At 44.8% G+C, this 26,632-nt stretch overlaps 1 protein-coding gene across 9 annotated transcripts in view; it reads right to left on the bottom strand.

Moving 5' to 3' along the window:
- Positions 1-2,445: 2,445 nt before the first annotated feature.
- The window catches only part of KMT2C (lysine methyltransferase 2C), a 79,471-nt gene continuing 55,284 nt past the window's right edge, over positions 2,446-26,632 (bottom strand). For 3 of the 9 annotated variants that reach the window (XM_053468326.1, XM_053468323.1, XM_053468331.1), the window contains exons 28-60: positions 26,371-26,418; positions 25,440-25,577; positions 24,360-24,392; positions 24,103-24,252; positions 22,151-22,289; positions 21,818-22,032; positions 21,653-21,726; positions 21,202-21,381; positions 18,111-20,765; positions 17,207-17,541; positions 15,308-17,001; positions 14,854-14,965; positions 14,359-14,437; positions 14,166-14,229; positions 13,835-14,067; positions 11,830-13,398; positions 11,017-11,223; positions 10,621-10,785; positions 10,210-10,348; positions 9,928-10,075; positions 9,639-9,817; positions 9,236-9,369; positions 8,880-9,126; positions 8,232-8,371; positions 7,909-8,013; positions 6,611-7,727; positions 6,261-6,397; positions 5,895-6,037; positions 5,491-5,659; positions 5,215-5,331; positions 5,045-5,118; positions 4,769-4,877; positions 2,446-4,451 (exon numbers count right to left, since the gene is read on the bottom strand). In XM_053468326.1, coding sequence (XP_053324301.1) covers positions 4,359-4,451; positions 4,769-4,877; positions 5,045-5,118; positions 5,215-5,331; positions 5,491-5,659; positions 5,895-6,037; positions 6,261-6,397; positions 6,611-7,727; positions 7,909-8,013; positions 8,232-8,371; positions 8,880-9,126; positions 9,236-9,369; positions 9,639-9,817; positions 9,928-10,075; positions 10,210-10,348; positions 10,621-10,785; positions 11,017-11,223; positions 11,830-13,398; positions 13,835-14,067; positions 14,166-14,229; positions 14,359-14,437; positions 14,854-14,965; positions 15,308-17,001; positions 17,207-17,541; positions 18,111-20,765; positions 21,202-21,381; positions 21,653-21,726; positions 21,818-22,032; positions 22,151-22,289; positions 24,103-24,252; positions 24,360-24,392; positions 25,440-25,577; positions 26,371-26,418 — 11,141 coding nt within the window. In that variant the 3' untranslated portion in view covers positions 2,446-4,358. The remainder of the gene's footprint in view (positions 4,452-4,768; positions 4,878-5,044; positions 5,119-5,214; positions 5,332-5,490; positions 5,660-5,894; positions 6,038-6,260; positions 6,398-6,610; positions 7,728-7,908; positions 8,014-8,231; positions 8,372-8,879; positions 9,127-9,235; positions 9,370-9,638; positions 9,818-9,927; positions 10,076-10,209; positions 10,349-10,620; positions 10,786-11,016; positions 11,224-11,829; positions 13,399-13,834; positions 14,068-14,165; positions 14,230-14,358; positions 14,438-14,853; positions 14,966-15,307; positions 17,002-17,206; positions 17,542-18,110; positions 20,766-21,201; positions 21,382-21,652; positions 21,727-21,817; positions 22,033-22,150; positions 22,290-24,102; positions 24,253-24,359; positions 24,393-25,439; positions 25,578-26,370; positions 26,419-26,632) is intronic. The other 6 variants (XM_053468330.1, XM_053468327.1, XM_053468324.1 and 3 more) reach the window with 5 other exon arrangements.

The raw sequence follows: 26,632 nt of genomic DNA on the forward strand, positions 1-26,632 counted from the left end.
TACTAAGGCACAACTTAAAGGGGGGAAATATTTAAATTGGCTCCTAAGTTTATTTTTACATTGAAAAAGGGCCCAAAAAGAAATAGTTTCTTAAAAAAAAAAAAAAAAAAAAAAATTTGCTGCAGTCCTAGTGAACCAGTAAGGTGAACTATAGTATCTAACACCATCAGTCTCTCCACATGTTGTTGGACCATCCCCGATTTATTGGCTTCTTCTACCTGTCAGTCATTTATATGTAACCTCCTACACAGTCCCTTCCCCTATAACCTCATCAAAGAGCGCCAAAATGTAGCAAATGAATTAACAAATCTTAATGACGTTTTGGAGATTTTGCCGTTTTCTCGTTTGTGTCGCTGGGAGTCCCCCTCGTTATCGGAAATCCGCACAAAATTGTCAAATTTAATTACAAAATAAACCTTGTGTAGTATAGAGAATCGGAATGATGCTGGTAGACTTACATTCCTTCTCCTCTTCCTTATTATTCATCTCATCAGATACCAGTATTATACTAATTGCATTTAGAAGCACTTAATACCGGTATATTCTTTATACAGCTTGTACCTTAATTTGTTTGACGCACCCCCCCCAAAAAATTTTTTTTCTTAAACCTTTAATTTAAAAAAAAAAAAAGTTTGTACGAGTCAGGACGGCAAATAAATCCCTGCCTCTTTTCTTATTACCGCCCTGCTGTATGCATTGTTACACGATGACAGCCTATTACTGCCAGAAATGCAGCATTCTTGTTTACTTTTACCCTGAACGTTTGACCAAAAAAACGATCAGGGGTGTTGGGCACTATTGAATCATGTTTTAGTTAAAAAAACAAACAAAAAAAAAAAAAAACAGCATCAGAATTATGCTAAACTAATGGAACGGCGGCGCTTATCACGGTGCGGGGACGGCATTCTGTTTTAAAGTTCGTTGAAGACAACAATGGTTTCCCCCCCCTCCAAAAAAAGAAAAAAAAAACCGTACTGTTCATTTACCAAAAATAGTCTTTCAGGGGACTGGCTTAAAAATAACATCTTGCCCTACGTGTGGGTATGGTTATTGGGTAGCTAGCCCATAAAGCATTGAAACAGTAGTTCGGTTCGGAGCAGTGGTATTAACGGACAATCCCAACACGTTTAGTTCTCTAGCATGAGGAACCATGATCAGTATATTGTAGACAGCAGTTCCGAGGATTCTTTCTCCATCAGTTGTTGAAGATGCGGCAGCTGAAAAGTTGCTACATTAATAAGAAAAACAGGTGTGAAGAAGAAACTGCCGAGGCTGTGCCTCTACAACCTCGTATCGCGGCCCAATAAACAGTATCATACCCTTCACTAGACTCCGTATTGCGCTAATGAAACTCAGAGACTACTACTGCCCTGTATTAACCAATCCATTAGAGTATAAGAAAAGCCAGTAGACAGCAGACCAGTCAAACGCAGTAATCTCTAGTACGACGCGTGTTCTGAGCCACCCAATAACATAACTTTTCAGACATCGCATTCGATAATCGGACAGCTGCAGCGCTCTCCAAGAATTAACAGAAATCAATGAAATGCAGGAAAGTGGCCTTAGCAGGAATTTCCTCCATAAAACATACTAAAAGGTTATGCATCTGAGGACGTTCGGATTTTACCTAATATGAAGCTTCAGAACTGGAACACGTTTAAAGATTAACCTCGCAATTTAATAGCAACAGAAATGAACAGTAAGGACCAAAATCTATACTCCATCAAAGTTCAGAGATATGATCACCAGTATTATTGAACCACTATGGAGTTTATTCACTAAACACCGAGTTGTAATTGAGCCGGGAAGGATCGCTTCCCCTCAACCTTCTAATGGATTGTGATCTCACAAGAGCAGGACCCCCCTTCTCCTTCTGTCCCTGAATATCGTGTGTGTGTTTCTAATATCGTTAATTAGTACACAGCGTTAATTAGTACACAAATTTTATAAATTTTTTTTAACAGCGACACGAAATTAACAAGCGCCATATTAACAAAAATTAACAGTATCACGCTAGTGAGTGAATTACGCTGTGGGGCCGAAACTGTAGATTGTAACTAATGAGACGTTCATTCTTGCACGATTTTCACGTTTGTGTATAAAGTATTACAACACATTTGTAAAAATGGAAGGTGCATTAACAGCTGGAAAAGGGGAGATTTTATTTAAATTAAACTAAACCCAGAGAATCTCAGCCTTGGACATTCACTACAAATCACCCCGAACAAAAGTCTGGTGATCGCATGGCATGTAAAATCTGGGGGTTAATGAATAAATCACCAAATATCATCAAGTTGCAGAGTGGAGAGACAGAAATTCCTCATAACGTATTGTGTTGAATAGCTGAAAAAAAATGATTTCCAATTGTCTTTGAACTTTTAATTCTGGTGGATTTTTTTAATAAATTTTTTTTATACATTAAATATAAAAGAAAAATTCAAATACTTGTTATAGTTGTAAAATATTTTTATTTGTAAATGCTGATCTTCTAAATCTGTTTTCCACAAATTCCAAAAAAAAACAAAAAAAAAAAAACCATAACACTCTTTATACTCAAAAAAAAAAAAAATCTTTCTGTTGCCAACATTAGATACTATTTTACAGGACAGAAAAAAAAAAGAACCGTAGGACAAATACTGGTAAGATGTCGGGGTATTTTACAAGAAGAAAAAATATTCAAGAAACATACAGCTGTTTATCAAGAGAAAAAAATATATACAATTGATTTCTTCTGTAAGATAAAAAATACATCATGCCATATACATTACAAGACTGTGCGACTGAATATTTCAAGAGCATACAGCCGTTTCCATTGTGCACACCGAAAGCTTTGTTTTATACTCAGCATGTGAAGTGTCAGTACCGGAATTTTAAGTGTTAAAAAAAAAAAAGAAAAAGGAAAAAAAAATGCTATTGTGTCTCTACAAGCAAAGCACAAAACAATATATAATTTTTTTTACTTAAAGAAATGTAAACAAAAAATCCTTACAAACTCTTAAATTAGATTTTCCAATCCTTATAGGCATAATTCCTGCAATTACAAGCGTTTTTACATCTAATTGTAAATTATCCTTTTAATATTTTTTCAACATTTTATTTAAACCTAAAGCAAATGCTATATTTTCCCATTCTATAAGTTTTTTTTTTTATCATTGCGTTAAATGATACAAGCTAAATGATGACCTATTTTGACTACTAAATTTTCCACTCTGAAAAAAAATAAAAAATAAAGAGAAATAAAGGAAAAGGATCAGCCCTCGTCTGGGTAGTCTGAGCAATTATTCACAGTTATCACAAAATTATAAGCACAAAAAAACCTGACTTTGAGAAACAGGGATGTTACAAAATGATGAGATTTCGATAAAAAAAATCTAAATTTATTAGCATTTAATGTTATGCTGTAGGGCGAAAAAAACAACAAAAAAAACACGCACGCATTTTATCCAGTACGTTTTCAACAGAAAGACCACAGTTAACCCTGTCCAAAAATATATATATTTTTTTTATTCAATAATTCGGTAATTAATCGCTACCTAAAACTGCAAATATTTTAAAGGTCATTTTGTAACATCCCCATCATAGTTTCAAAAGTAGCACCCAAACCGCGGCAGAGTCTGGCTGCATTTGGTCAATCACTAATTTTTTTATGTTTTTTTTTTATTTTTTATTTTTTTTTTTATACTGTTCTTATATGCAAAATATTTACAAGTCTGTACAAAGTAACATGGTTTGTTAATTCTGCAGGAACAGCAGCAGCTCGGCTTTCTTCTAATTTTTTTTTTTTCTTTTAAAAAATAGCTTCATTCAGTTATCCAATAATAAATACAAAAAGTTTCTCTTATTTTACAGAAATAAAAAAAAAACAAACAAAAACAAGAAAAAAAAAAACTACAATAAACTGACTCATGGAATCAAGTATTTAAATGTATTTTAGTGCAAGTTACTTTTTTCCCTTAGCGCTATCCCTAGGGAATTCATTTCAGTACATTCCTTGTTCAGTGGTGTCTACATTTAATTAGGTATTTTTTGAATTATTTTTATTTCTTTCTTTTTTTTTTTATTTAAATTAGAGGACCTGCCCCTTTTTTTTTTTCTCAAATAAGGCTGTGTCCAGCACCTTGAGCATCTCACTCCGCTGGTGATTTCAGTCTTACATTCACGTAATAACCACCTGCTTTGTTTTCTCGAACCAGTAGAACTTTTTGCCTCCGTGAGCTCTAAGTACAGGCGCAGGACTCTTGGACCGACGGACCGCCCGGGGCTTTCCTGAAAAGCCAACCTTTTCCGGCGCCCTCCTTGAATATTTTGTCTGCACGCTGCGTCACATATCAGGGACAAGTAAAACCTCGGAGTAGCGTTCAGTTCATCCACTTGCGACAGTTAACGGCACCGCAATGGCACGGAATCTTGTGCTGGTCGTCTTCAAAATCAAACTTATAGTCGTAACAGAGCTGTAAAAAGAACGTAGGGATACGCGTTATACGCTGCGTTATATACTCTGCGCCCTCCGAGCAGCCGGGTAACATACATCCCCAGGGAACTCTATAAACTGGCTCCATCTCAATCTCTAGACTGTAAGCTCCTTTGAGCCGGGCCCTCCTCACCTGTTGTCTCTGTTAGTCAAACTGTTACGTTACATTCTACTTGTTATGTCCTGTCTACCCATTGTACAGCACTACAGAATTTGATGGCGCTATATAAAACAATAAATAATACTACAGTAGAGTGTTCGAGATCTCTCCTTCGCTCTGACTGAATGCAGACGTACCTCTTCACCCTTCTGGATCCTCCGGTTGGAGCTGATTATTATCTTATGTCCCTTCTCAAACGTGACCACCTCAGCCACACAGTTAGGAGCACACGAGTGATTGATGTACCTGAAAGAAAGGATTTACAGTTACACCGAGGAACCACCGTCTGGTAACACTAAGTACCGGTAGGTGATGGGCAGAGAAGCTCGGGGCCACAGCTGAGTCCCCTACAAAGAGAAGCGAATACTCTGAATCATTTAACTCCATACATGCGATTTGGTTGATTTGCGTACCTTGCAGGTCCCCCAGTCAGCGTGGCATCGATGACGTGATCGTTGTCTAAGCGGAACATATACACACCACGATTCTGGAACACAACATACGAAACAAAACACAGAATTACAGGGGATAGCGCTTAAGATCTCAAGGACGTGGTTGTCCGATAATCGCGCAGCCGCCGTACCTGCGACTCGTATGACTTCTCTTTCCGGTTGGCTACTTCATTGCGTATTATGGTTCCAATGTATTCAATGACCATAGTGTGCTTTTCAATGTCTCTAGCAGCGTATAACCCAAGACCCTGAAAGACGAGAAGTATTACAGCAACAGATACATCGAACGCAACGAAAGCTCCTGCTGTAAGTCGGGTCAGTGACGCAATCTAAGGAGGGGACCTTTACACAAAAGTTATGCTTCTGGATCGGCAGGAGAGAGTCGGCCCGATTGTGAAGCCACTGACCTGAATCCGGGACCTGGCCAGGTACACGTTGGATTTCCATTCAGTCTTCATCTTCCGGTACTGAGAGGATTTGGAATGGACGAACTGCTTGCTGTAGGGCGCGTTCAGCTCGCCGGTTACTGTGCTCTGGAAGGATTTGGACGTGCTGGTGCTGTTGAGAGTGTGCGGCCTGAGGGACCCCGCATCGCCACGCAGAAAATAACAAGACAAGAAAGAAAACCAAAAGGTGTCTTCTGTTTAGAGATGTTGGCTGCACAAACACGAAGCAGGCTAAAGCAGACAGACATGGGGCCTGTGCGGGGTACGGGGCCTGTACGGAGGGTTTGTAAGCAACGCACGAGCACATGTAAAGCTAGAGTTGCCAGAATCCGTGAGCTGTACAATGTGAAATTAAATTAAAATACCTTAACACAAACCTCTTGACATGGGAATTCATTTTGGGTTCTGAGCGAGAGCATCCAGTGGGGTTGATGGCCAAGGGGAGCTCCATCAGCGGGTTCCGGCCATACCTGAAGGTGTAGTTCTCGCAGGCTTCCACGCCAGGTAGCTGCACAATCAAAGACAACAATTGAGAAAACAAATAATAAAAATAAAAAAAACAGTTCTACAAGGAAAAGAGCTAAATTCAACAATAAACCAGAGAAACAAAATAACCAAAGGATCTTAAAATAAAATCTTTGATCCAGAGGTTATGGAGAGGAGAAAGGAGAGAAAAAAATACTAAAGAAAAGTTTTGTTTCCGAGCGTTAACGTGAAGTATGAGAGCGTACAGATTCTGCTATCCGCGTGACAGCCGAGACGGTCAGACCGAACAGATCTTCTCCTTTCAGATACACCGGGAACAGCCTTAGAATTTCAGAACCTTTCCTGCAGTTTGCGACGGGCTCCAGAACCTTGTCCCAAACACCTACAGCGAAGGAAAACACAAAAACCGCATGAAAGAGGAACATTTTACACAACAGGCGCTTTTCACAGCCGCACGGCGAACACCACGAAACGTGACGCCTGCAAAGCACTCAGAGCTGTGCCGTGATCTACAGGTTAACCGATTTATCCGATGGGAAAAGAAGACAAACCCCGTGAACAGCCTCTAGAAACATGGCCGCCGCCGTCTCCTCACCTTTGGGCGTAGAGTCCGTGAGCAGCATGTCTTCATGACCGGGTTCGACGACTCTGACGACAAACAGAGGAAGGCTGTCCTTTTCCTCAATAGAGCAGAGGTAGCGGCAGCGCTTGTTGGCGTAGCGCGTGCTCCAGTATAACCTGCTGGCCTCGTAGCCCACCGGGTAGAGCGACGCCGCCGAGTGGAAGTCCTGCATTTGCTGCGGGAGCAGCTGACCGATGGCGTGGAAGATCAGGCTCCCCACGCGGAACGTGTGGTCCCGCTCCCCGCGCTGCACGATGCTCGCGATCTGCCGTACCTCGTCCCGCTGAACGTAAACTCTTCGAAAGACCGCAAAATAAGTAAGTTCTTGCTCGTGTGCTCCCTTTGGCTTGTGCATGGGGCAAAGCATAGTCTTGTCCTTAAAAAACATGCATTGTGCTTTTATCGCACAGGTGAAGTGATAAATATTGGTGCACCTTAACCTGTGACAACCGCTGGTGGCTCCGAATTTGTGACAAAACACACATTTCATCTGCAGACCTCGTCTCAATGCCAGCTCCACGTTTATTAAGGCACCAGCCTGTGTCTCGTAGACCTCGGTGGACCAAAGAGCACAGTTTAGATGGACCCAAAGGTCCAGGTCCAGGTTGAGAAGCCTCGCCGGTCCATCTGTGACTCCGTCGCCTTCTTCATGGCAGAAGCAACATTTCCTAAAGTCTTTGGGCAGGGGGTCCGGCCGCAGCGATGTTCCCATTCTCCTCAAGAATTCGTCGATGTCATCCTCACATTGAGTCTTGAAAGGCATTTTGGGGATAACGATCTGAATGTTCCACTTCTTCCACCTCATTCCTTTCCATTTCTTACCGGAGGGTCGAGAATCGTCCAGCCCGCCGTGAATGGCCCTCGGCCGGGGCTTTAACTTCACGGTGACTTTTAACTCGTCGGGCTTCGCCTCTACCTTGGCCGTCTCGAAGGCGGCGGGCGGGAAGGATATGGGGGGTGACGACGGAGGGGAGTTTTTGTCTTGCAGCAGAGGCAGGCAGTGGACGTCCAGGGTGGAAGTATTGTTGCTGTACTGATGACATGATTTCGGATGGGCCTCTTTTAAAGATGGCAGCGTTACGGAGTGATCCTAAAGAAGCAAGTCGACAAACAATTAAACTGGGTTTTTATGGCTGGAGGACTCATTGAAACCGTTACGCAAACCCATGAGTCTTCAAAATACTTTACATTAAATACCCCCCAAACCCGAGCGCAGCACGCGCAGAGCATCTCACACAGCTTTGGGGTCGTCCGCAGAGGGCTTCTCTTACCTTGCTCTCCCCGTGTTTTGCTTGCGCGGCAGAATACATCAGGAAGCAGTTGTTGCTACAGAAGACCATTTCTCCGTTCATCATTCCTGGACTCTGAAGAAACTCCTGAGGACAACATATGTGTGTATTCTTATTAAACTAACAATACAACACACGCCTGTCTATCACACATCGGTTTAACTACTTAAAGACCACAAAACACGCTTTCAGAACATTTTATTAATGGAACGATAAGAGCAATTATTTTGGGCCAGCATGAGACATCTAAACTAGATACTTTTAGTTCAAACGATTTTTTGCCGTGTCCGGTGAACGCTGTGTACCTGTTTCAGAAAACTCAGGTCTTTGAGTGATTTTCTAACACCACTTCCCAGAACCACTACCTTGCAGTGACTACACCAGGAATCTTTGCGCACAGGAGGATCCCTCATACTCGGATTGTGAAGTTTGTATCCTGGGACCCCTGAGAAAACAGACACAAAACTTAATAACTCAATTAAGTTTCATTAAAGAAGAAGATTTCATTAAAGAGGAGGCAAAAACCTGCGTATTCGTCAGCTACAGACGTACAAAGACCCGGCCGAGACCCAAAAGACTCCACCGGGAACGCGCTTTAAGCTGAATTCAGCAAGTTCACGTCTGTGCAGCTAGATGCCAACGGCTTGGCTTGAGAAATTCCCTCTGAATTAACCCAAATCGCGCCCGTGGCATCAGTAACATTATCCGATCACTTTCCTGCCCCTGAGATCTCGCCTTCTCCCTCTCCTACCCTTACCAAACCTCCCCGAACCAAAAACAGGAGAAATAACTTAATGGGGAGGAATAATCACGCAGATCCTCAGAACAGGACGTTAAGATATGAAGCCACTCACCATGGGGGCAGCTAACACCTACACATTGCTTACTTCTATCTGTAAATAATATTAAATGGGTTAAACACAGAGGAGTACGGCACGGCAGAGACGACGTACCGTTGTCCGTTGGTATGAATGGCAGATTCGGTGGCTTCACTCCGTATGAGCCGATTAACCTGGCTGGCGGAATGGCTCCTGCTTTATGGCGCTGCATTAATAGCTGTCTGTAGTCCATGCCGGCGTTAATTCGGTGGCCGTTCATCAGGATGACCGACGGCGCCTCCGGGGCACTGCTGACCTCATAGCTGGAGGGCATTCGAACTTGGAGAAGGTCGGCAAACGCGGCCACGACGCCGCTGATATTCTGCAGGGTAAACGCAAACGGCACGTTGGGAATAAATACACCACGAAGAATTGGTTTAAGCAACGGAAGGGTTTAAAACCCCCGGGAAAAGCTCTCGATTGTCGCGTACCTCGGCCGCCGCGGGGTGCAGAGTGATCGCTACAGAGATCAGACCGGACTTCGGCCCATTCGGCGCCGGGACAAACTGAGAGCCAAAAAACAGCGGCCCTGACGGGGGCTCTCTCTTCATTCTGGCCTCTGAGCCTATAGCGAGAGAAGAATAAGTTACACGTTACAAAAAAAAAAGGCAAACCCTCCTGGGGACAAATTATCCACTGAAATTATCCACTGAAATTATCCACGTATAACTTAATGAATGGAGGCGGCTGTCAGGAAATCTCACGGCTTTAACTCTGCATTATAAGGGCACAATCATGGAGAAGCCCAGCGCCGGAGCTGAAATGATTGCACTCTCCTGGGAACTCCCATTTTAGTGAATAAAGCCCAACGTGTATTTACACAGACGGCGTTACCTTTCCCTGTGCTGCTCGGCAGCATCGGAATGATGGGAGACGGCGCTGGGTCCGGGGGCTCTTCCTTCACTAGCGACAGGTCCGGGTACCGGCTGATTTCCATCCCGACCACACTCTCAGGCGATGAGGAGGGTACAAAGCTGTCAGGGCTGTCCCTGGCATCACAGTGATCCTGAACCCTGGAAGACCCCAAGAAGGCATGTTAGCGGACCACCTTTCAATACAAAAGCTTGCTTTACAAAAGCCCATTCAATCCGATCCACCATGAGTATAGCAGGAATTACTGCACCTTAACTCCTCCTGATTGTTGTGGGGTGGGGTGGGTAACGACGCGGGGACATCCACGGATTTTGGCCCCTGAGTCATGGCTCTCGCTAATAAATCATCCTGGGCTCGGAAAGGCAGCTGAAATTGTTTGGGTCCCAGAGCTTTGGTAACTGGAATAAAATGGAAATGGGAAAACATTACCGGATCTGCATTCCCAACTCCCAAAACATCGGGCATTCACTATCCTATATCCAAAACCTAGTCGGAAGGTTTAATGTCCAAGTCTGAGCTCGGAGGTTCATACCATGGCCCCCTAATATGGCAGCTTTGCCAGCAAGCTCTTCCGTCGTGGCGTAACCGTTCACCATCTTCTGACAGGCCACCGGCGGCGGAGTCGGAGGAAGCGAAGCTGGCGGGGTCGGCGGGTTGCTCAAATTATTTTGCTGCGGAGACACAAGAGAATTTAAATCAGTTTAAATACCACATTATTTGTCATTGCTGTAGTATAATATATTTTTAGGTAGGTTTTTATTATTTTACTACATTTCTAATGATCCTTTGGCTCGGTTTTTATTCTCTTCTGGTGACTGAATGGGTAAATTAATGGTCTTCAGCCTGAAGATATAAACCCCCCGCGACAAAACGGAAGGCAAACCTCCTCGTGTAACCGGTTTTTTTTGTTCTTTCAGTCTTAATCTACATTTGAAATACTTGCCTTAAATATCAGCTGGGAATAATAATCTGAAACGCCTTCAAGGGACGCGCTGCCGAAGGTACCGAGTAACCGGCTCCCGGCGCTTATGGGACCGGTTCCGTAGGGAAGAAAGTGCGCAAAGTTCATTCCTACGATCGGCTCAATCAGAGGAAGCAGGGAGATCTGCTGAACGGGAAAAAAATGACACACGTTAGATTTAGGATCATAAAGCAGGAATTCTCATCGGTATCAGGACCGACCCAATGATTTCCACACCTTATTACGGGAAATGTACTGAAGATGACCGGAACGAATATATATTTACTGCCCCTCCCAGGGGTATATGCAAGAATATATTTTATAAATATATATATATATATAGCGTACATACATTGAAGAATACCCCAGCGCGCTTACCTGCTTGACGTGCGTAAACGTCTCGGAGTTGGTGTAAATGAAGGGTTTGGGCTCTTCCTCCTTCTTTCTCTTTTTAGCGCGCGGTGTGGCTTTTTCTGTGCTTCTTTGTGCGCGTTTATTTCTCGGTTTCTTTTTATCCAGTTCAAAATCGGGTCTCTGGAGCGAGCTTTGGTTCATGTTAAAGCCACCCGGTGGTTCTGACACACGCTGGAGAGAAACACAAGAACCGAGATGGAACGGCTTAGCCCAAACCTTCCGCCGTGCTATTCATCACCACTAGGCTCTTCGTAATCTAGTAACAAATATTCCCCACGGGTTTTGAACTAAAACACACTAAATTTTAGTTGTTTGGCCAGATCTGACTTAAAGGGGCAGATTTCAGGGTCCAAAACAAATGGCCTCTCAGACTTATAGTAACGAAAGGCAGGAAGGTATGGTGGGGGGTAACAGGGAGGCAGCTGAGACGCCTGCTGGGGGTCCACCATTAAATGGCGTAATTTTAATTACCCCAAAAGAGTTACATACGCTAGTCCATGTCCATTTAATCTGGGAGTAAACGTATGTTAAAATAACTCGTTCGTAAAGCACAGAAATATAAGGGAGCGGTCTCAGGAAAACCATAAACGCTTGGTTTCGGGGCATCTATTAGTATTAAGGCACAACTAATTTACAAAAAGGTATTCACATATATAATGTATAATGACATTTAAAAAAATTCTAACATGCACAAAAAATTTAAATAAATCATAAAATTAAGATTAAGAATCACAGAAACCAAAATATAACCCCAGTGATGGCATTTGTAACGCTTACCAAGGCGCTCATTTGGCTCGCCCGGTCCGATAACTTCACATCGAGCGAAAAGCGCTCTTCCGGCCGTAATCCGTCCTCCGGCTTCTCCTGCAATACTAAAGGCTGCTTCTTATTTTTAAGTAAGTGTTTCAGCAACTCGTTTCCTGAGGGACCTGACGCTGCCTGAAACGGGACATCCACGGAAAGTGCGTTGTGCGGTGCGGCTTTATCGTCTTCTGTTTTGAATCCGGCAGAGCGTTGCGTTCGAGGCTCGGCTTGCTCGGGGCTCTGCTCCTCCACCTGCTCCAGTTTTATGTCCTGGATTTTGAGGACCTGTCTTGGGCGGCTCTTGTCCGCGTCTCGGCCCGGGCTGGCTCCTTCGAATAACCTTTGCTTCACATCGGCAGGGAGAAGTGGATCTTCAAACTCCGTCGAGTTGTTATTAGCACAGTTGGGGGTTGATGAACGAACGGCGTCGCCAGCACGTTCTTCTTGACCGCCGAGGTCATTGGGAACATTGACTAACGGCGTCGAAGCTCCCGAAAGACATGGTGTCAAAGGCGCAGTTGTGTCGGAACGCGGGGTTGACGGCGACTTGATAGATTCCATATCTTCTTCCTTTTTCCTGGTCCTCCTCTTTTTATTTTTTTCTTCGGGAATGATTTCGGAATAGAGCTGGACGAGAGACTGACTTTGCCCCTGATAGCCTGCTGTATTAACCGCAGAAGGGTTTTGGCCGCAGGGGTCCCCCCTATCAGCTCTCGGAGACGCAGAGGGGACATTGGTCATAAAGGAGGGTCTAGCGTGGGCTTGTGGAAACCCAGATCCAGAAACGCTTCCAGGTGACTGTTTAACGGTCTGAAGAGCGGGATCTACTGAACCGGGCTGCGCGTCTTGTCTAAATGGCGACTGCCCCGCCAGCCTCCGCTCGGACGTCTGGATAAAAGGGGCGGCTGTAGGGGAGCCCTGCTGCGGCAGGGGATGGCCCGTTTGAGGTTGCGGAGACTGCATGAAATCACTGGGTAACTCGGAAGAGTAAAACGGCATCTGTTGCAAAGAGCGGTTATTCACGTCGCCTCCGCTCGGTTTCTCCATCTCCAGCCTCTGCTGCAGGTTTCGATGGCGATCAACCTCCTGCATGAGCTGTATCCGCTGCCGCTCTTGCTGTTCTCGTAACCGTTCTTTACGTTCCCGTTCTTGGAACGTTTCACTGAAGGGGTTGTTGTCATCAAAGTGGACCCTTGGAGGAGCGTTGGGGTTGGCGGCTGCCGAGGCAGGAACGTCTGCGTTTAAAGCGAGCTGCATTCTTGGGGCGTTCATCTGGACGAGGGCTCTGGGGGTATTTGGAGGCTGCCATCCTGGTAGGTTGGGCATCCTGGCCGGACTAGGCTGTCCGGGTATCAAAGGTCCCTGAGGGTGCAGAGCTTGCGGGATGGGGAAGCCTTGCTGAGTCAGGGAAGGTGGAGGCCCCGGAACAAATGTTTGTTGAGGTTGGACTCCAGGCATCATAGGCGGCACTGAAAATTTGGTATGCTGCTTATTTTTGTACTCTTCAATAAGCTCCGTGTGTTCCTTTTGTTGCTTTCGAATCTGTGTTTAAAGGATAATGACTCCAGTTTTATAACATAAAAGCAAAGGTCGAAATACAAAACAAAAGCGCAAACACACACAAAGGATTCCATGTACCTACTACTGCTGCAAAAAGGGTGATCCCATCCCTAACGCGCTAATGTCGCTCCTCTGATCTTTAATATAGGCCACCCACATTACTCATGTATACGACGGTATGTATATGCCCTAAAGGTCAGCCGTTGTATTTGACTGGACCAACTATAGAAGTGGATTCCACAGCTTCAGTGCCCTCACTGGTCTTCGGAAACGTCATTATTGGAGGCTACATTCAGCTAGAGCCAAATGAGACAGGGGATACTTTACACTAAGCTTTGCATGAATGACTCCCCGAGACACAGTGTGCGCTCTAAAGCACGTCTCTTGAGAGACAGCTCGGTTCCTGCAGTTGGCTGACCTGTTCCAGCTGTTTCTGGACCATGCTTTGCTGTTCCGTGACGTGTTTCAGCTGCTCGGCGTCCTCCTCGGGGAATTCCCGTCCTGCCTTCTTCGCGGTGCGCTGCTTGGCAGATAAGGCTTTTTTAGATTTACGGTGCGCGCCAATCTGCTCTTCCAGGAACTTTTGCTGGATTTGAAGAAGCTGCTGAGTCTCCTTCAGCCACTCCTCGTACTGCTGCTTCTGAGAATCATCTGAACAAAAACGTGATACATTTTAAGCAGCAGGTTAGATTTAAGACAAAAAATTGCAGTGACGTCATACCGGAGGATAATTAAGTCACAATACTTACTGACAAAACCAGGTCCAAAGTTGGGGGGATTGGGCCTAATCATCTGCGGAGCTAGACTTCCATCCTACGAGGAAACAAAGCCGAATATCAGATCACAAACCAGACCTATGCTATCTGAGCAAAATACCGCTCGGCAAGGCGATGGTCACTCCCTCCAGCACACAAATAGTTAACCATGGCCGCAAGGGTTTACCTGGGAAATGGTTTGCTGAATTATATTGGGGCGTTCATTCGGCTGAGCCCCGGGCACCTGCGGTGTCATAAAGGGAAATCTGAAAGAAAAGAACAGAACATATGAAGTTTAATTGTCGGCTTCCACATGGTGTAAACACCGGGGAGCTCTCCAGGCCGGACTCAGAGGCTCCGGGTAAAGCTCTGCTTTCCCAGACCTCCAGCTCACTCTTTCTCTAGTGCAAGGGAGTGGTGTTAAGCCACGCCCACATCCCACCCAATTCCCCTCCCACTCCCGACCCATTTAATGCTATATCCGCTAACCCGGATCATTTTGTGACTATGGTGGGCAGAGATCGAACGTTCGCTGGGACCTGACCAAACGGCTGACACTCCAGTAACTCTGTACATGCTAATGGCATAGTGTACCTTAGCTTTATCTCCACGGGGGTCTAATTAAAGAGAAACCCCACAGATCTGTGCACATGATGCAGGCACGCCGCGCACGTTTACTTACCGGTTCATCACCATCTGTGGCATCCCCATATTGTTTTGCGCCATTACTTTGTTGATGCCTTTTAAGGCCACCATCTTTGCCTTCATGATGGGATCAGTAATTGCATCAAAATCTAAAACGCAAATACAATTGTGTTAAAATCCAGGGCAAAACGGCAAGTCTTCGGTTCGAAGAGATTGCTACAGCTTTCATCTGACCTTTTAACCCCCACAGGCTGCCCTGGGGGGTTAAACGGTCTGGGGTAGGCTCTACTAAGTGCGCCATATCACTTGCACGAAGAAGATTTTAAGTTAGTCCAATGAGACCCTCTATGCAGATGTGCATTTGGTGCTCCCATTGGATTTAAAAAGGTGCAAAGAATGCATATAATATGTTTAGCGAGGCTGTTAGGCCGTCACTTTATTGTACAAATTTGTATGTATCAAGTACGCAACACGTTAGAAATCACACGTACCAATATTAGGGAAAAACGGCTCGGACCTCTGACGGATCATGGCTTGCATTTGCCTTTGCTGCTGCTGTTCCTGTCTTTCTTGGTCTAAAAGATCTTGCAGCAATAAGGGCTGTTCTTCCAAGAGGAGCGGTCTCTCTCGGTTTTGTTGGATCATTACCGCCTGGGCCCCTGGCAGGCTCGAACACGGAGTATTAGCGAGAGGCACGGTTTGGCCAGGAGCTTCCCCGGAGATGAAGTTATGGCCGACTGCCTGACCAGGAATAAAACCAGAACCAGGTGACCCTTGGGAAAATTCATGGCTAAGCCTCACTCCCATGTTATTATTCAAAGAATGGTCCAGTAGAGGGCCGGGGGGCGCCGCTACATTTTGAGAAACGTCGGGCAGCAAATCTGCTGGCATGGCTCCGGACGGAGAACCCAATGTTTGCACCTCGGAATGCTCAGGATTGTCACTTGTTAATAGACCTGTAAGTACTGGTGTGGATTCTGGAAGGCCACATGTGCTTAAAATATCCTGAGCAGGTAGCTGAGTCGGGTCTTCGGATATACTTGGGTTAAGTTCTTGGTTTGACTGCTCAACACGGCAAGAGACTTCTTCAGCTTGCTTTTGAGCCCCCGTTGCTTCGGCATTGCGCTCGCATTTAATATCGGACGTTGGTTTATCCGCTAAATTGGGTGAGATTATTTCTGTCTTTATTTTATCTTTCTGCACAGACACTGATCCAGGAGAAGTAGACTTTGCTTCGGATTCCTCCCTTATTCCTACTTCTTCGTTCTTAGAACGGACGTCTATCTTATCATCAATAGGTACGCCAAGATCCAAGTCCTCATTGAACATGTCTTTCTTATCTTCAAGGTCGTGTTCTGGATCGGTGTAAGCGATGATGTCAAATTCACCAGATCTCAGAAGGTAATCTAGCTGAGGATCATTTGTGTCAAGATTATCCAGAGAATCCATCTCATCGCCCTTCCCGTCATCTGGATCTAAGTTTATATTTGCGAGGTCATCGTCTATATCCTTAACTTCAACGCCGACCAAGTCCTTGACGTCCAGGTCTTTCTCGGAGGGATCTTCCGGGTCAAGCTTTTCTTCCAAGTGATCGGAAGGCTGATTAGCGATGGGTAAACCGCCGGCTTCCTCGTTTGGATTTACCAAAGCTAAAGCAGACTGTAAATAATGGTCATTGGTTGGAGGTTGACCAATTCCACGCATCATGAGAGCAGGCTGATGTTCGGGATTAAAATGTCCTTGTTGAGGGGATGTCATAAAGGCTTCCAAATTTGGAGTCATTTGGTTAGCTAGACCTGAATGGGAAACACGTACTGGGTCCATTAGTCTCTGACCCTGAAAATCTGGCCTAGGGAAATAGCCGACGTGCCTTGGATGTTGGGAATTTGCATCCATTAGATTAGGAGGAAGCCCAAAAAATAGCCTTGGCCGGCCATCTGGGGCCCTGTGCCGCAGTTCGATGTATGCCTGACCCGATAGGTTATGCTGCTGAACTGGCATTCCTTGATGGAGAAAGTGCGGGGCAAGGCCAACTGAACTCATTTGTGAGTTGTTACTTAAAGGTCTAGTGAGTTGAGGCATCTCTCTTCTCATCTGCTGAGGATCACCGGGAACCTGCATTTGTAATGGTGGACCTATGAAGCGCTCACGCCCAGAACTAGGGCCAGCCATGGGATAGGCAAATCTGTAAATAATAATAATAAAAAATGAAATTAGTGCAGTTCACGTACGTAGGGATAAAAAAAACAAAAAGCACCAGGCATCACACACGTGCAAAGCTTAACAAAATAGCATAGAGAACCAAAGCTTTGGGAATTAAAAGACCCCCAGACCCCCAGTCTTCAACTCAAGACATGATCCATCAACCACTTATCAGCATTACAGCTTACCTGTGGCCAGGTGGTGGCCGCATGCCCATGCCGGAAAAGTCTCCTGGAAACTGCGGTCTGTTAAATTGCCCACTTCCAGTAAATGGCGCATGTTGCTCTTTGGTGAAAGAGGGGAATCGTGGGCTTCCTTTGGTGCCGAGCGGAGCTCTTACGTTGCCAGGGTAAGGTGGAGGAGGCCTATTAAAGACCTCGTTCGGCCGGTGTAGATGCTCTTGCTGCCACTGCGAGGCGAGCCCACCTTGGTCGATTTGCAGCGGGTCACCCATTGCCTTTTCCTGGCGAACAGAATTTTTTTGTTGCTGCTGTCTGAGAATAACCTCCCGCAACTTTAGACGCTGTTAAGACAAAGTTTTAATACATGAAAACTTGAAGAAAAAAAAAAATGCAAAAATGCTGTAATTTGCCTCAATGCCTCTTAAAGAAAAAAATTACAGAAACTAAAAACTATGTTGCCATTTTTTTTTTTAAATTGCGTTGGTATTTTTCATGCTCAGAAGGTTGAAAAATTTTGATTTATATTTTGCAGTTCTGCCATCTGTCTCATTTAATGAATGAAAACAATCCTTAAAATTTCCCATGATCCTCCTCCTGGACCTGCATCGTCTGAGCAGACCGAGCATAATCCTCTGTTTACAGCCATGCAATTTCTCTATAAAAGCGAATACAGCAATAAACGCAGGGAAAATATCCTTTTTTTTTATATTCTTACCAATACTTAAGTGGAATTAAACATGATATTTGTTAAGAAATGCAGGAATTAAGAGGAGGTAGAGTGACCCTTCTAATATCTAACCAGCTTCCAAGTATTTCTATAAAACACCCCAAAATGTATCTAATTTGACAAATAGAGTCCCGCCCAAGGATATGAAGTTTGGACAGAACGCTGCTTTGAGGAAAGATTTACCTGTCTCAGCTTCTCTTCAGAGTCTGCCTGGGACAAGCTTAATGAGTTCTGTGCGTCTGGACCTCCAGCAGCGGTTACTTGTTGAATGCTAGGATATTGTTGACCTTGAGGACTGACCATATTGGAAGAGGTGTTGAAATGTTCCTCTGATAAAGTTCTTTGTGGATCTCCAACATCGTGAGCATCGCCGAATGCGTCAAGTGTTTGCATTCGAGGGGTAGCTGGAGGCTGATCGTATGGATCATGTGTAGGACCGGTCGAACTTCCAAAAATATCTGTTGAACCTGATGGACGTGAATTTTGTGGGCTTGGGTCTGATGGTCTCATAAAAGGAGACTGCAAAGCTGTTCCTCTAATTTGTGTAGGCTGCAGGAAGGGATCATGGTTGGAAATTAAACCTGTCCTAACCACAGGAGAACGGCTAAAGTTGTCAGGGATACCAGGCATTGGCGTTCTTGGTGGTTGCGAATAAGGATCAGAAAGAACAGGTCTAGGTGTTCGAGAAGGCTGAGAATATGGATCTGATGGACCTGGTCGCGGCGTTCCTGGTGGCTGAGAATAGGGATCTGATGGTCCTGGCCGCGGCGTTCCTGGCGGCTGAGAATAGGGATCTGATGGACCTGGTCGCGGCGTTCCTGGTGGATGAGCATATGGATCTGATGCACCTGGTCGCGGCGTTCCTGGTGGGTGAGCATATGGATCTGATGCACCTGGTCGCGGCGTTCCTGGTGGATGAGCATATGGATCTGATGCACCTGGTCGCGGCGTTCCTGGTGGGTGAGCATATGGATCTGATGGACCTGGTCGGGGTGTTCCTGGTGGGTGAGTGTATGGATCTGATGGACCTGGTCGGGGCGTTCCTGGTGGGTGAGCATATGGATCTGATGGACCTGGTCGGGGCGTTCCTGGTGGGTGAGCATATGGATCTGATGGACCTGGTCGGGGCGTTCCTGGTGGGTGAGCATATGGATCTGATGGACCTGGTCGGGGCGTTCCTGGTGGGTGAGCATATGGATCTGATGGACCTGGTCGGGGCGTTCCTGGTGGGTGAGCATATGGATCTGATGGACCAGGTCGCGGCGTTCCTGGTGGGTGAGCATATGGATCTGATGGACCTGGTCGCGGCGTTCCTGGTGGGTGAGCATATGGATCTGAAGAAACCGGCCGTGGTGTCCCTGGTGGCTGAGAATATGGATCTGAAAGAATAGGCCGTGGTGTCCCTGGTGGCTGAGAATATGGATCCAATGAGACAGGTCTTGGTGTGCTTGGTTGCTGGGAATATGGATCCATAACAGGCCTAGGTACACCTGACGCCTGAACAAAATCATGGTGTCTCTTACTTGCATTGGGTGAAACAAATACATCTCCAATAGGAGGCCTAGTAGCAGAAGGCTGCTGACTGTAGGAATCCATAGATTGTACGGATGGTCTCGGGGTTGATGGCTGTTGAAGATAAGGGTCGACTGCAGACCGTGATACAGTGGGGGATGGTAAATATGGGTTAGCTACCGGACGAGGTGTTCCTGGAGGCTGAGCATATGGATCCTGTGCATTTAGCCTTGGCTGAGAAGCAGATTGGGACATGGGGTCGCTCTGCTGTCTCATTAGCCTAGGTGGATGTCCAAATGGATCGTTCAATGGGGATCGATTAATGTGAGATGCTTGGCTGTAAGGATCATGTGAGAAGTTTTCAGCTGGTCTTGGTGTTAAAACAGGTCTCTCATAAGGATCTAAGGACATACGCCTGGGTGTTGTGGGCACTGAAGCATAGGAATCCTGTGGGGATTGAGGTGGACGCATGGGAGTTTTAAAGGGAGCTGGGTTACCATCCACAGCACCTGGGGTGGGAGTCGGAGGTGGCCTTGAGTATGCATCAATCATTTTTCCCGGCCCCACTTGTTGCCTTTGAAACTTTTCAGATCTAGAAGAAAATTTTGTGAAAGGGTCGTTGCCTCCAGGCAACACAGAGCCATCTCCTGACTGGTCTGCGTTAGGAGGCATCCTTGCTATGCCCAGTGGCTTAGGGAATTGCTCTGTTATTAAAGCTCTTTGGGAATCAGCCAACTTAATGGAAAGATCACCATTGATGGGAGAGGAACTGGAGTCTCTTACTGGAGATGGTCTACTGCCACATCCATCACCGCTGGTGGTCAGCCTGGGAGCACAAACATCCATGGGTGACCCAGAGTTCCTTCTATGATATCCCTGTCCTGTTGGAGGAGGCCTTGGTGTCCCTACCATTTTAGCATAAGGATCGACAGGAGAGCTTGGTCTAGAGTTTGAACACCCAGGAGAGAACATTTGTGGTGAATGAGGCTGAGATGTTTGGGACTCCTGTAAAGGTAGTCTAGTGGGGGTTGGAGGGGGAGCTTGTGGTTTTAGAAAAACATCATCTGAGAATGGGTTTGGTGTCCCAGGAACTGAATTCTTAGGAAAAGGGTCTTTATTGAACGACTGCTGAAGGGGAGAGATGCTTCCACTGCTTTGCTGAGGGGTTAAAGGACTCTGTATCCCGCTATTTGGGGTGTCGCTTCCGGACTGACTCAAGTGCTGGCTCCCAAACTGCTGTTGCTGCAGCTGCTGCTCGCTCTTCACTTGCTCGAGTTTTTGCGTGGCTTCGATTTTCGCCTGCTGCTTGCTCTTCTGACGCATTTGCTGCACAAAGATATAGGGAATGATTGGCACAATAATAATCTCTCATTTCAAGGGTGAAAAACGCTTACAGTTTATAAAAAGTTTTTAATAAAATGGAAATACAAAAAAAAAAAAATGCTTAGCCCTAATTTGTAACCTTATTGAAGAAATATTATAAACCATTAACCGTGGGAGCCACATTACTTCGCTCCTATGAAACAGAGGTAGTGTTTGGGATACGGAGGCCATCAGACTCAACACTTCTCAACAGACTAATAATAATAATAAATGATGCTTCTCAACCAAACCGCTGCTCCTCGTTTATATTATTTAGGAGCTTAAGCCTGAAGAATGAACACAGACCAAACGTGATGGGCCCCGTGTATCTACTACCCTTACTTACTATCACACATTAGAGCAGAAGTATGTGAAGGTAAATAAATCGGCCTCCGGTTACCTGTCTGAATTTCCATTCCTGTTCGTGCTCAGACTCTCTTTGCTTCAGAGGATCTTTAAACATATCCGATTCAATGCGGGAACTGTGCTCGATGATGTCGTGCTGCTGTCTTTTCAGCGAGTCATTTGACATTTGCACCTTATTTATGCGTAACGCGGCTCGGTTATCTCTGGCTTTTTGCTAAAAACAAGGAGACGGAAAACAATGCGTCACTGAGGTGGCGATGCATCTACAAGTGCCTCTGTACGCCTATGAAGATATTCCATTTAAAATCTGCCGTTTCCAGCTACAATAGCCATTTACAACATTAACCCCATCTGTGCTGGATGGATGACCTCAATGGACTTAGGACATGCCATCTTCTACACCTGGTGACAGACGTGGAGCACAAGCCAAAGCGTTATAAAAAGAAAGGACTTTACACAAAAAAAAAAAAGGGTGCATCTCTTACCACATATGGGGCCCTTTCTTGGGAACTAGCTTTCCTCCAAAGTTTCGCAATCTGTTTAACCCTCGTAGACCAGTCTATCAAAAAAAGGAGAGCGTTCCAGTCAACAGCCGCAAAGGGGCAGACAAAAAGCTTAGGAAAATCTCAGCAGCCGCAGGTTTCACTCACCGGGAAACTCATCCTTCAGGTTTGGGAAGTTGATGTTGGTGTACAACACAGGGGCGACGGTGGCCATTTCCCCAAGCGCTTCCTCCTTCTCCCACTTTAGCGTACTGCGCTGCGCGTTGGACATGGTATCTGCTTCCGTCTCCATAATGGGGGGCTGCGCGGTCCACGTATTAGCAGGGTCTGCCATCATTCCATGGTACAAGGGGTTCTTATCCCTGACAAAGAAAGACATTAAGCTTTTTACCTTGTTTATGATTTGCTGATCGTAATCCAGATTAGGAGTGCAAGACGTCCCCCACTTAATATCTACGGAGGAAGACAATTCCTGATTACCTGTTATCAGCATACGACGGCTGATTCAACGGAGAGAACGGGCCGAGACCTCGCCCGGGAGGCAGCGGATTGTGCTGAAGGTGTGCATTGGGTGGCATTAAGCCGTTGACCAAAGGCATTCTTGGAAAAAGACCATCACCTAAAAGAAAAGAAGGGATACCTTGAGGGTGAGGATCAAACGATAAATAAGACGGGCTTTAGATGTCATTATTGTGGATATGTACTCATGGTTTCATTCATCCATAACTAAGATTGGATTCTGGAGATCGAAGCTGAGCGGATTTCTGGCTATTAAAGAGTCCAAACTGTGCAGGGCTCTCTTATAAACGGCTGAGTCTAGCAAACTAAGAACGCGTTTACCAAACTCATCTACGGCCTGAAAATATTTTTTTTAGGATGAGAGGCTGAAACCCACCACAAGACCTCACAAGCGCTCAGAAATGTAACTACAGCCAATCACCCCAATGCTACAGCCTGAATATTTAAAAAAAAATTCACAGCAGAGGATTTGCTGTTTAAATAACCCGGTAGGCTCCTTTTGGCCTAACGAGCAGACTAAATGAACCAAACCATTATTTGCCTACAAATTGTATGTGTTTATGTTAATTAGAGCGGCATCTGATGCCTCAACACTTATAAATCTGCGCAGAAATGTCCTTTAAGGTCTAACTGTTAGACCGGTGCTTTAAAAAAACCCATCAATAAGATTAACAATCACTGATGAATTTAATTTGATGAAAATGTTAATGCTGTTGCCCGTGTAATATGCGGTAATACTTTGACATGTTGTTTAACAAAAAATATGAACGTAATATATCCAATTCATTCATTCATTAATTCATTCGCAATCCCATTCATGAAAGCAATAAGCATAACACAAGCGAGCAGGGATCCCGACATACATTAGCGTCAGACTAATACTGGACCAGAATGCCCAACCCACTGAGGGAGCACACTGTAATCCCCCATATGAAACCAAAAACCTGACCGAGTGTTCACACCATACATAATGACTGTATTAACAGGGACACGGATCAGAGCAGAAGCCTTTACTGTATCGTTCAAGGTAGATAAAAACGGTCAATAAATGCTTCAGCCTCCCTGCGCAGCGGCGCATCAATCCCGTCCATCCGAAAACATAAATTTAAACCCAGAGCGCACCAGTTCTAGTGCTGGTGACCGGGGATTAACTCACTGCACCAATACAGCACAATTAGAAGAGATTTTACTCTCGCAGTAAGACATGGGCGCTCCGACACAGGGACGATACCAAAAAGTGCCCAAGCAGCTGGAAGTTGAAAACGTAAACCCAGTTTTTGGGTAGCAAAGTTACGCACATCGCCCAAAAATCATTGGGCCAAAGACAAGACCAACTATTGAGATTTCAGTTAGAAAATGGTTCTCATTCCCAATATTAAGGAGACTCGCAAGCTCCATGCAAGATTCTTAGGGACATCTCACTGTAAGATCTTAAACACAGATGTTTTCAGGCAACATAGCGTGGCATCGATAATCTGATCCGTTTCAAGATCTGAAGGTTCTGAACCTTTACCCATGGGCTTCCAAATTCAGTGCTGATCTAATCAAAGAATAAACCATGGACATACTGCATATACGTGTCTAGATCAAGGGGGGGGGGGTTACTCAGGTCTTTGTATGTTAAGTGAAACGATAACTTTATGAAAAGCAAACTTATTTGAGGTTCTATGTTCATATCTGGGGGGAAAAAAAGGTGAGCCCCGTGAAATGAAGCTATGCCGAAGGAAATGGATAGGACCATGATAAAGGAGAAGACTATAGGGGTACCGTTCTGCGTCTGCAACGTAGCAGTAAATTTGGTATTTATATATCTGGATTACAGCAGGTTTGGTAAATCAATCCAAAAACGGATAAAAAAAAAAGAAACCTTCAGCCGTTTCTACAGCAAACGTCGGACCAGGACTTAAACTTACCCTGGTTGTGCAAAGGCAAGAGCGGTGTATGTGGAGGATGAGGATGAGAAGGAGCTGAAGGTGGTGGAGGTTGTGGCAAAGATGGCGGATGGGTGGCTACGGGACTCAGGACAGCAGTAAATAAATCTTCAACATCTTTTCCTTCAAGCTCTGCAAACCCAACAAAAAGAGCAGGAACCAAACATTTTTAATGAGCGTTCTCGCTGTGCACCGACTGGAATGACTTTAAAGAGCAAAACGAAGGTGGTTATAGTTACCTGGAATTTTATAAAGTTTCCCCAAGATCGCACCTGATAAGAGAGAGATAAATAATTAGAGCGCATGGAGAGAGAGAAATAATTAGAGCGCATGGAGAGAGATAAATAATTAGAGCGCATGGAGAGTGATAACGCTAGGCTGTATATGAATATTACCCTGAATTCAGATGGAGAGCTCGCGGAATTCAGATGGAGAGGCCGCGGAAGCTAAAACCTCACGGCTGCCAGTACCGATTAAACTGATAGCCGGCATCGGTTGTGTTCGTTAAACAGAATCAGGATAACCTGTAAACACCCACGAAGCAAATAATCCCCTGCCTGCATCAGCTGAGGGTAATGGGAGTTATCCGACCGCTGATCTCTGATCCACACACAGGGTAGCGAACACTTATAACAAAGGGGATTTATTCGCTTAGGAGGAAGTCAAGCATGATGCGGTTTTACTGCCTTTAAGCTGCGTATGCATTAGTGGGAGCAGGGAAGGACCTCCCAGGCGAGGTTATCCCAGGGTGCCAACACACAATGCCAACTTCAATTGGGTGACTTTCAAGAAATCTCATGCATTTAAATATGCTTTATACAGGGCTGATAGCTTATTAGGGTCACCCCTTCATAATGTGAAGCAAAGTCGAGGACATGAAATGGAAACTTTACTAAAATAAACCCCAAATAATTCCGCAAATATTTTACCCCCCGAAAAAGCCAAGCCCTTCCATTGCTTCCCACTAAACAGGACTCAGACATTCCCTCTTAAACTCAGCAGCAACACGGTATTTTATACTCTTTGGACAAACTAATTACGAATGGAATTGTCCATAGCACCCTATGTAGATAACCCTAAAGCTTTCACTATAGAAAGAAAAAAAAAACAAGAACTCCCCAAAGTATGTATAAGCAAAAAAGTAATTGTTACCAATGGCAACAATGTAAACAAACCTAATTTAAAACTGCTTATAAAAACAGTAATTCAATCAAACGTCTGTGCGGAAATAATTCAAAGAACGCAAAATAATGAAAGCCGCCGCTTCCAACTCCATCAGCGAATGTCGATTAAAAGTAATGGAGGAAAATGAAATTTACCATCTGTAACCATTTTATCAAGTTCTGGGCTCAGGATCCCGTCCAGCTGATCTTCACATAAAGGCCGAGCGCTCTGGGTGACGCTCGTATGAGGCAAAGACGACGAATCATCCGAGATGGCGCTAATATCGAGCCCGGCTGTGGAGACAGAGAGGACATCGAGCGTAAGCCTTCAAGGTCGGAGGCATCATTGGAAAAGCACTCAGAAGGTTCCAGAAGGACATAAAACGCACTCTGTTCCATACAGGATAACCCCAAACTCCTCGAGGGTCGGTTGGGATGATCCTGCATTTTGCTTAAGCTAAAAAAAATAAGTTAAAATAAGACATGTAAACCAGATTTATGGTCTAAGTGCAGTGAAGTGTTTCCATGGCGATTGCGCCACACTCAGAATGTTCAGCAGGATTGCACTATATAATCAGATTGATCTGGCGCCCTGATATTTAAAGCTCTGCTTATCACATTTAACAATTTAATAATGATACCACATAAGGGAAAGGATGCACAAAGTTGCATCTCAGCTGAGGTGGTAAATCCACAACAAGGGATTTAAGACGTGCCTAAGGTTATCATCAGAATAGACCAAGACTAAAAAAAAAAAGGACTTTAAGGGTTTTAAAGAAAAAGCCAGACTACATATTATTTACTGGCAACTTTTAGAATTTGTATTAACCTAATCGCTAGAAAGCAACAGAAAATTGATATTTTATTTAAATATTAAAATATTGGAACAAAGTGCAATTTTTTTAAATGCAAATTTTTACTGTGCGTCGGCATCTTTTATTGCGGATTATTTGTCTTCAAATAATACAAATTGAATAAATGGGCCGTAATCGGCGGTATTCATGGAGCAGAAGGAAAGCGAATGTTTGAAGCGTGCGCGGACGGACGCGGCAGGGAAGGCAAGGGATCTTTGCACGGGTTGTCTTACCAAAAGGAGAAGATGCATTCACGACCTGGAAAGTGCATAAATCAAGACCTACAGGACCCAAACCAGATAAAATGGATGATTATAACAAAGGAACACAAAATAACCAAAGCAAGAATGAAAAAAAAAAAAAAAAAAAGCAAGCAGCATGCGATAAACGTGAAGACAGGCAGGAAAGCCCCAATCAACGCAATAATCAGCCAATTAAAGGGAACAAGCAGATAAAAAGCAAATACAAATAAAAAAATGTAGTTATATAGCAAAG

The sequence above is a fragment of the Spea bombifrons genome, chromosome 5, assembly GCF_027358695.1.
Source record: "Spea bombifrons isolate aSpeBom1 chromosome 5, aSpeBom1.2.pri, whole genome shotgun sequence".
NCBI lineage: Eukaryota > Metazoa > Chordata > Amphibia > Anura > Pelobatidae > Spea > Spea bombifrons.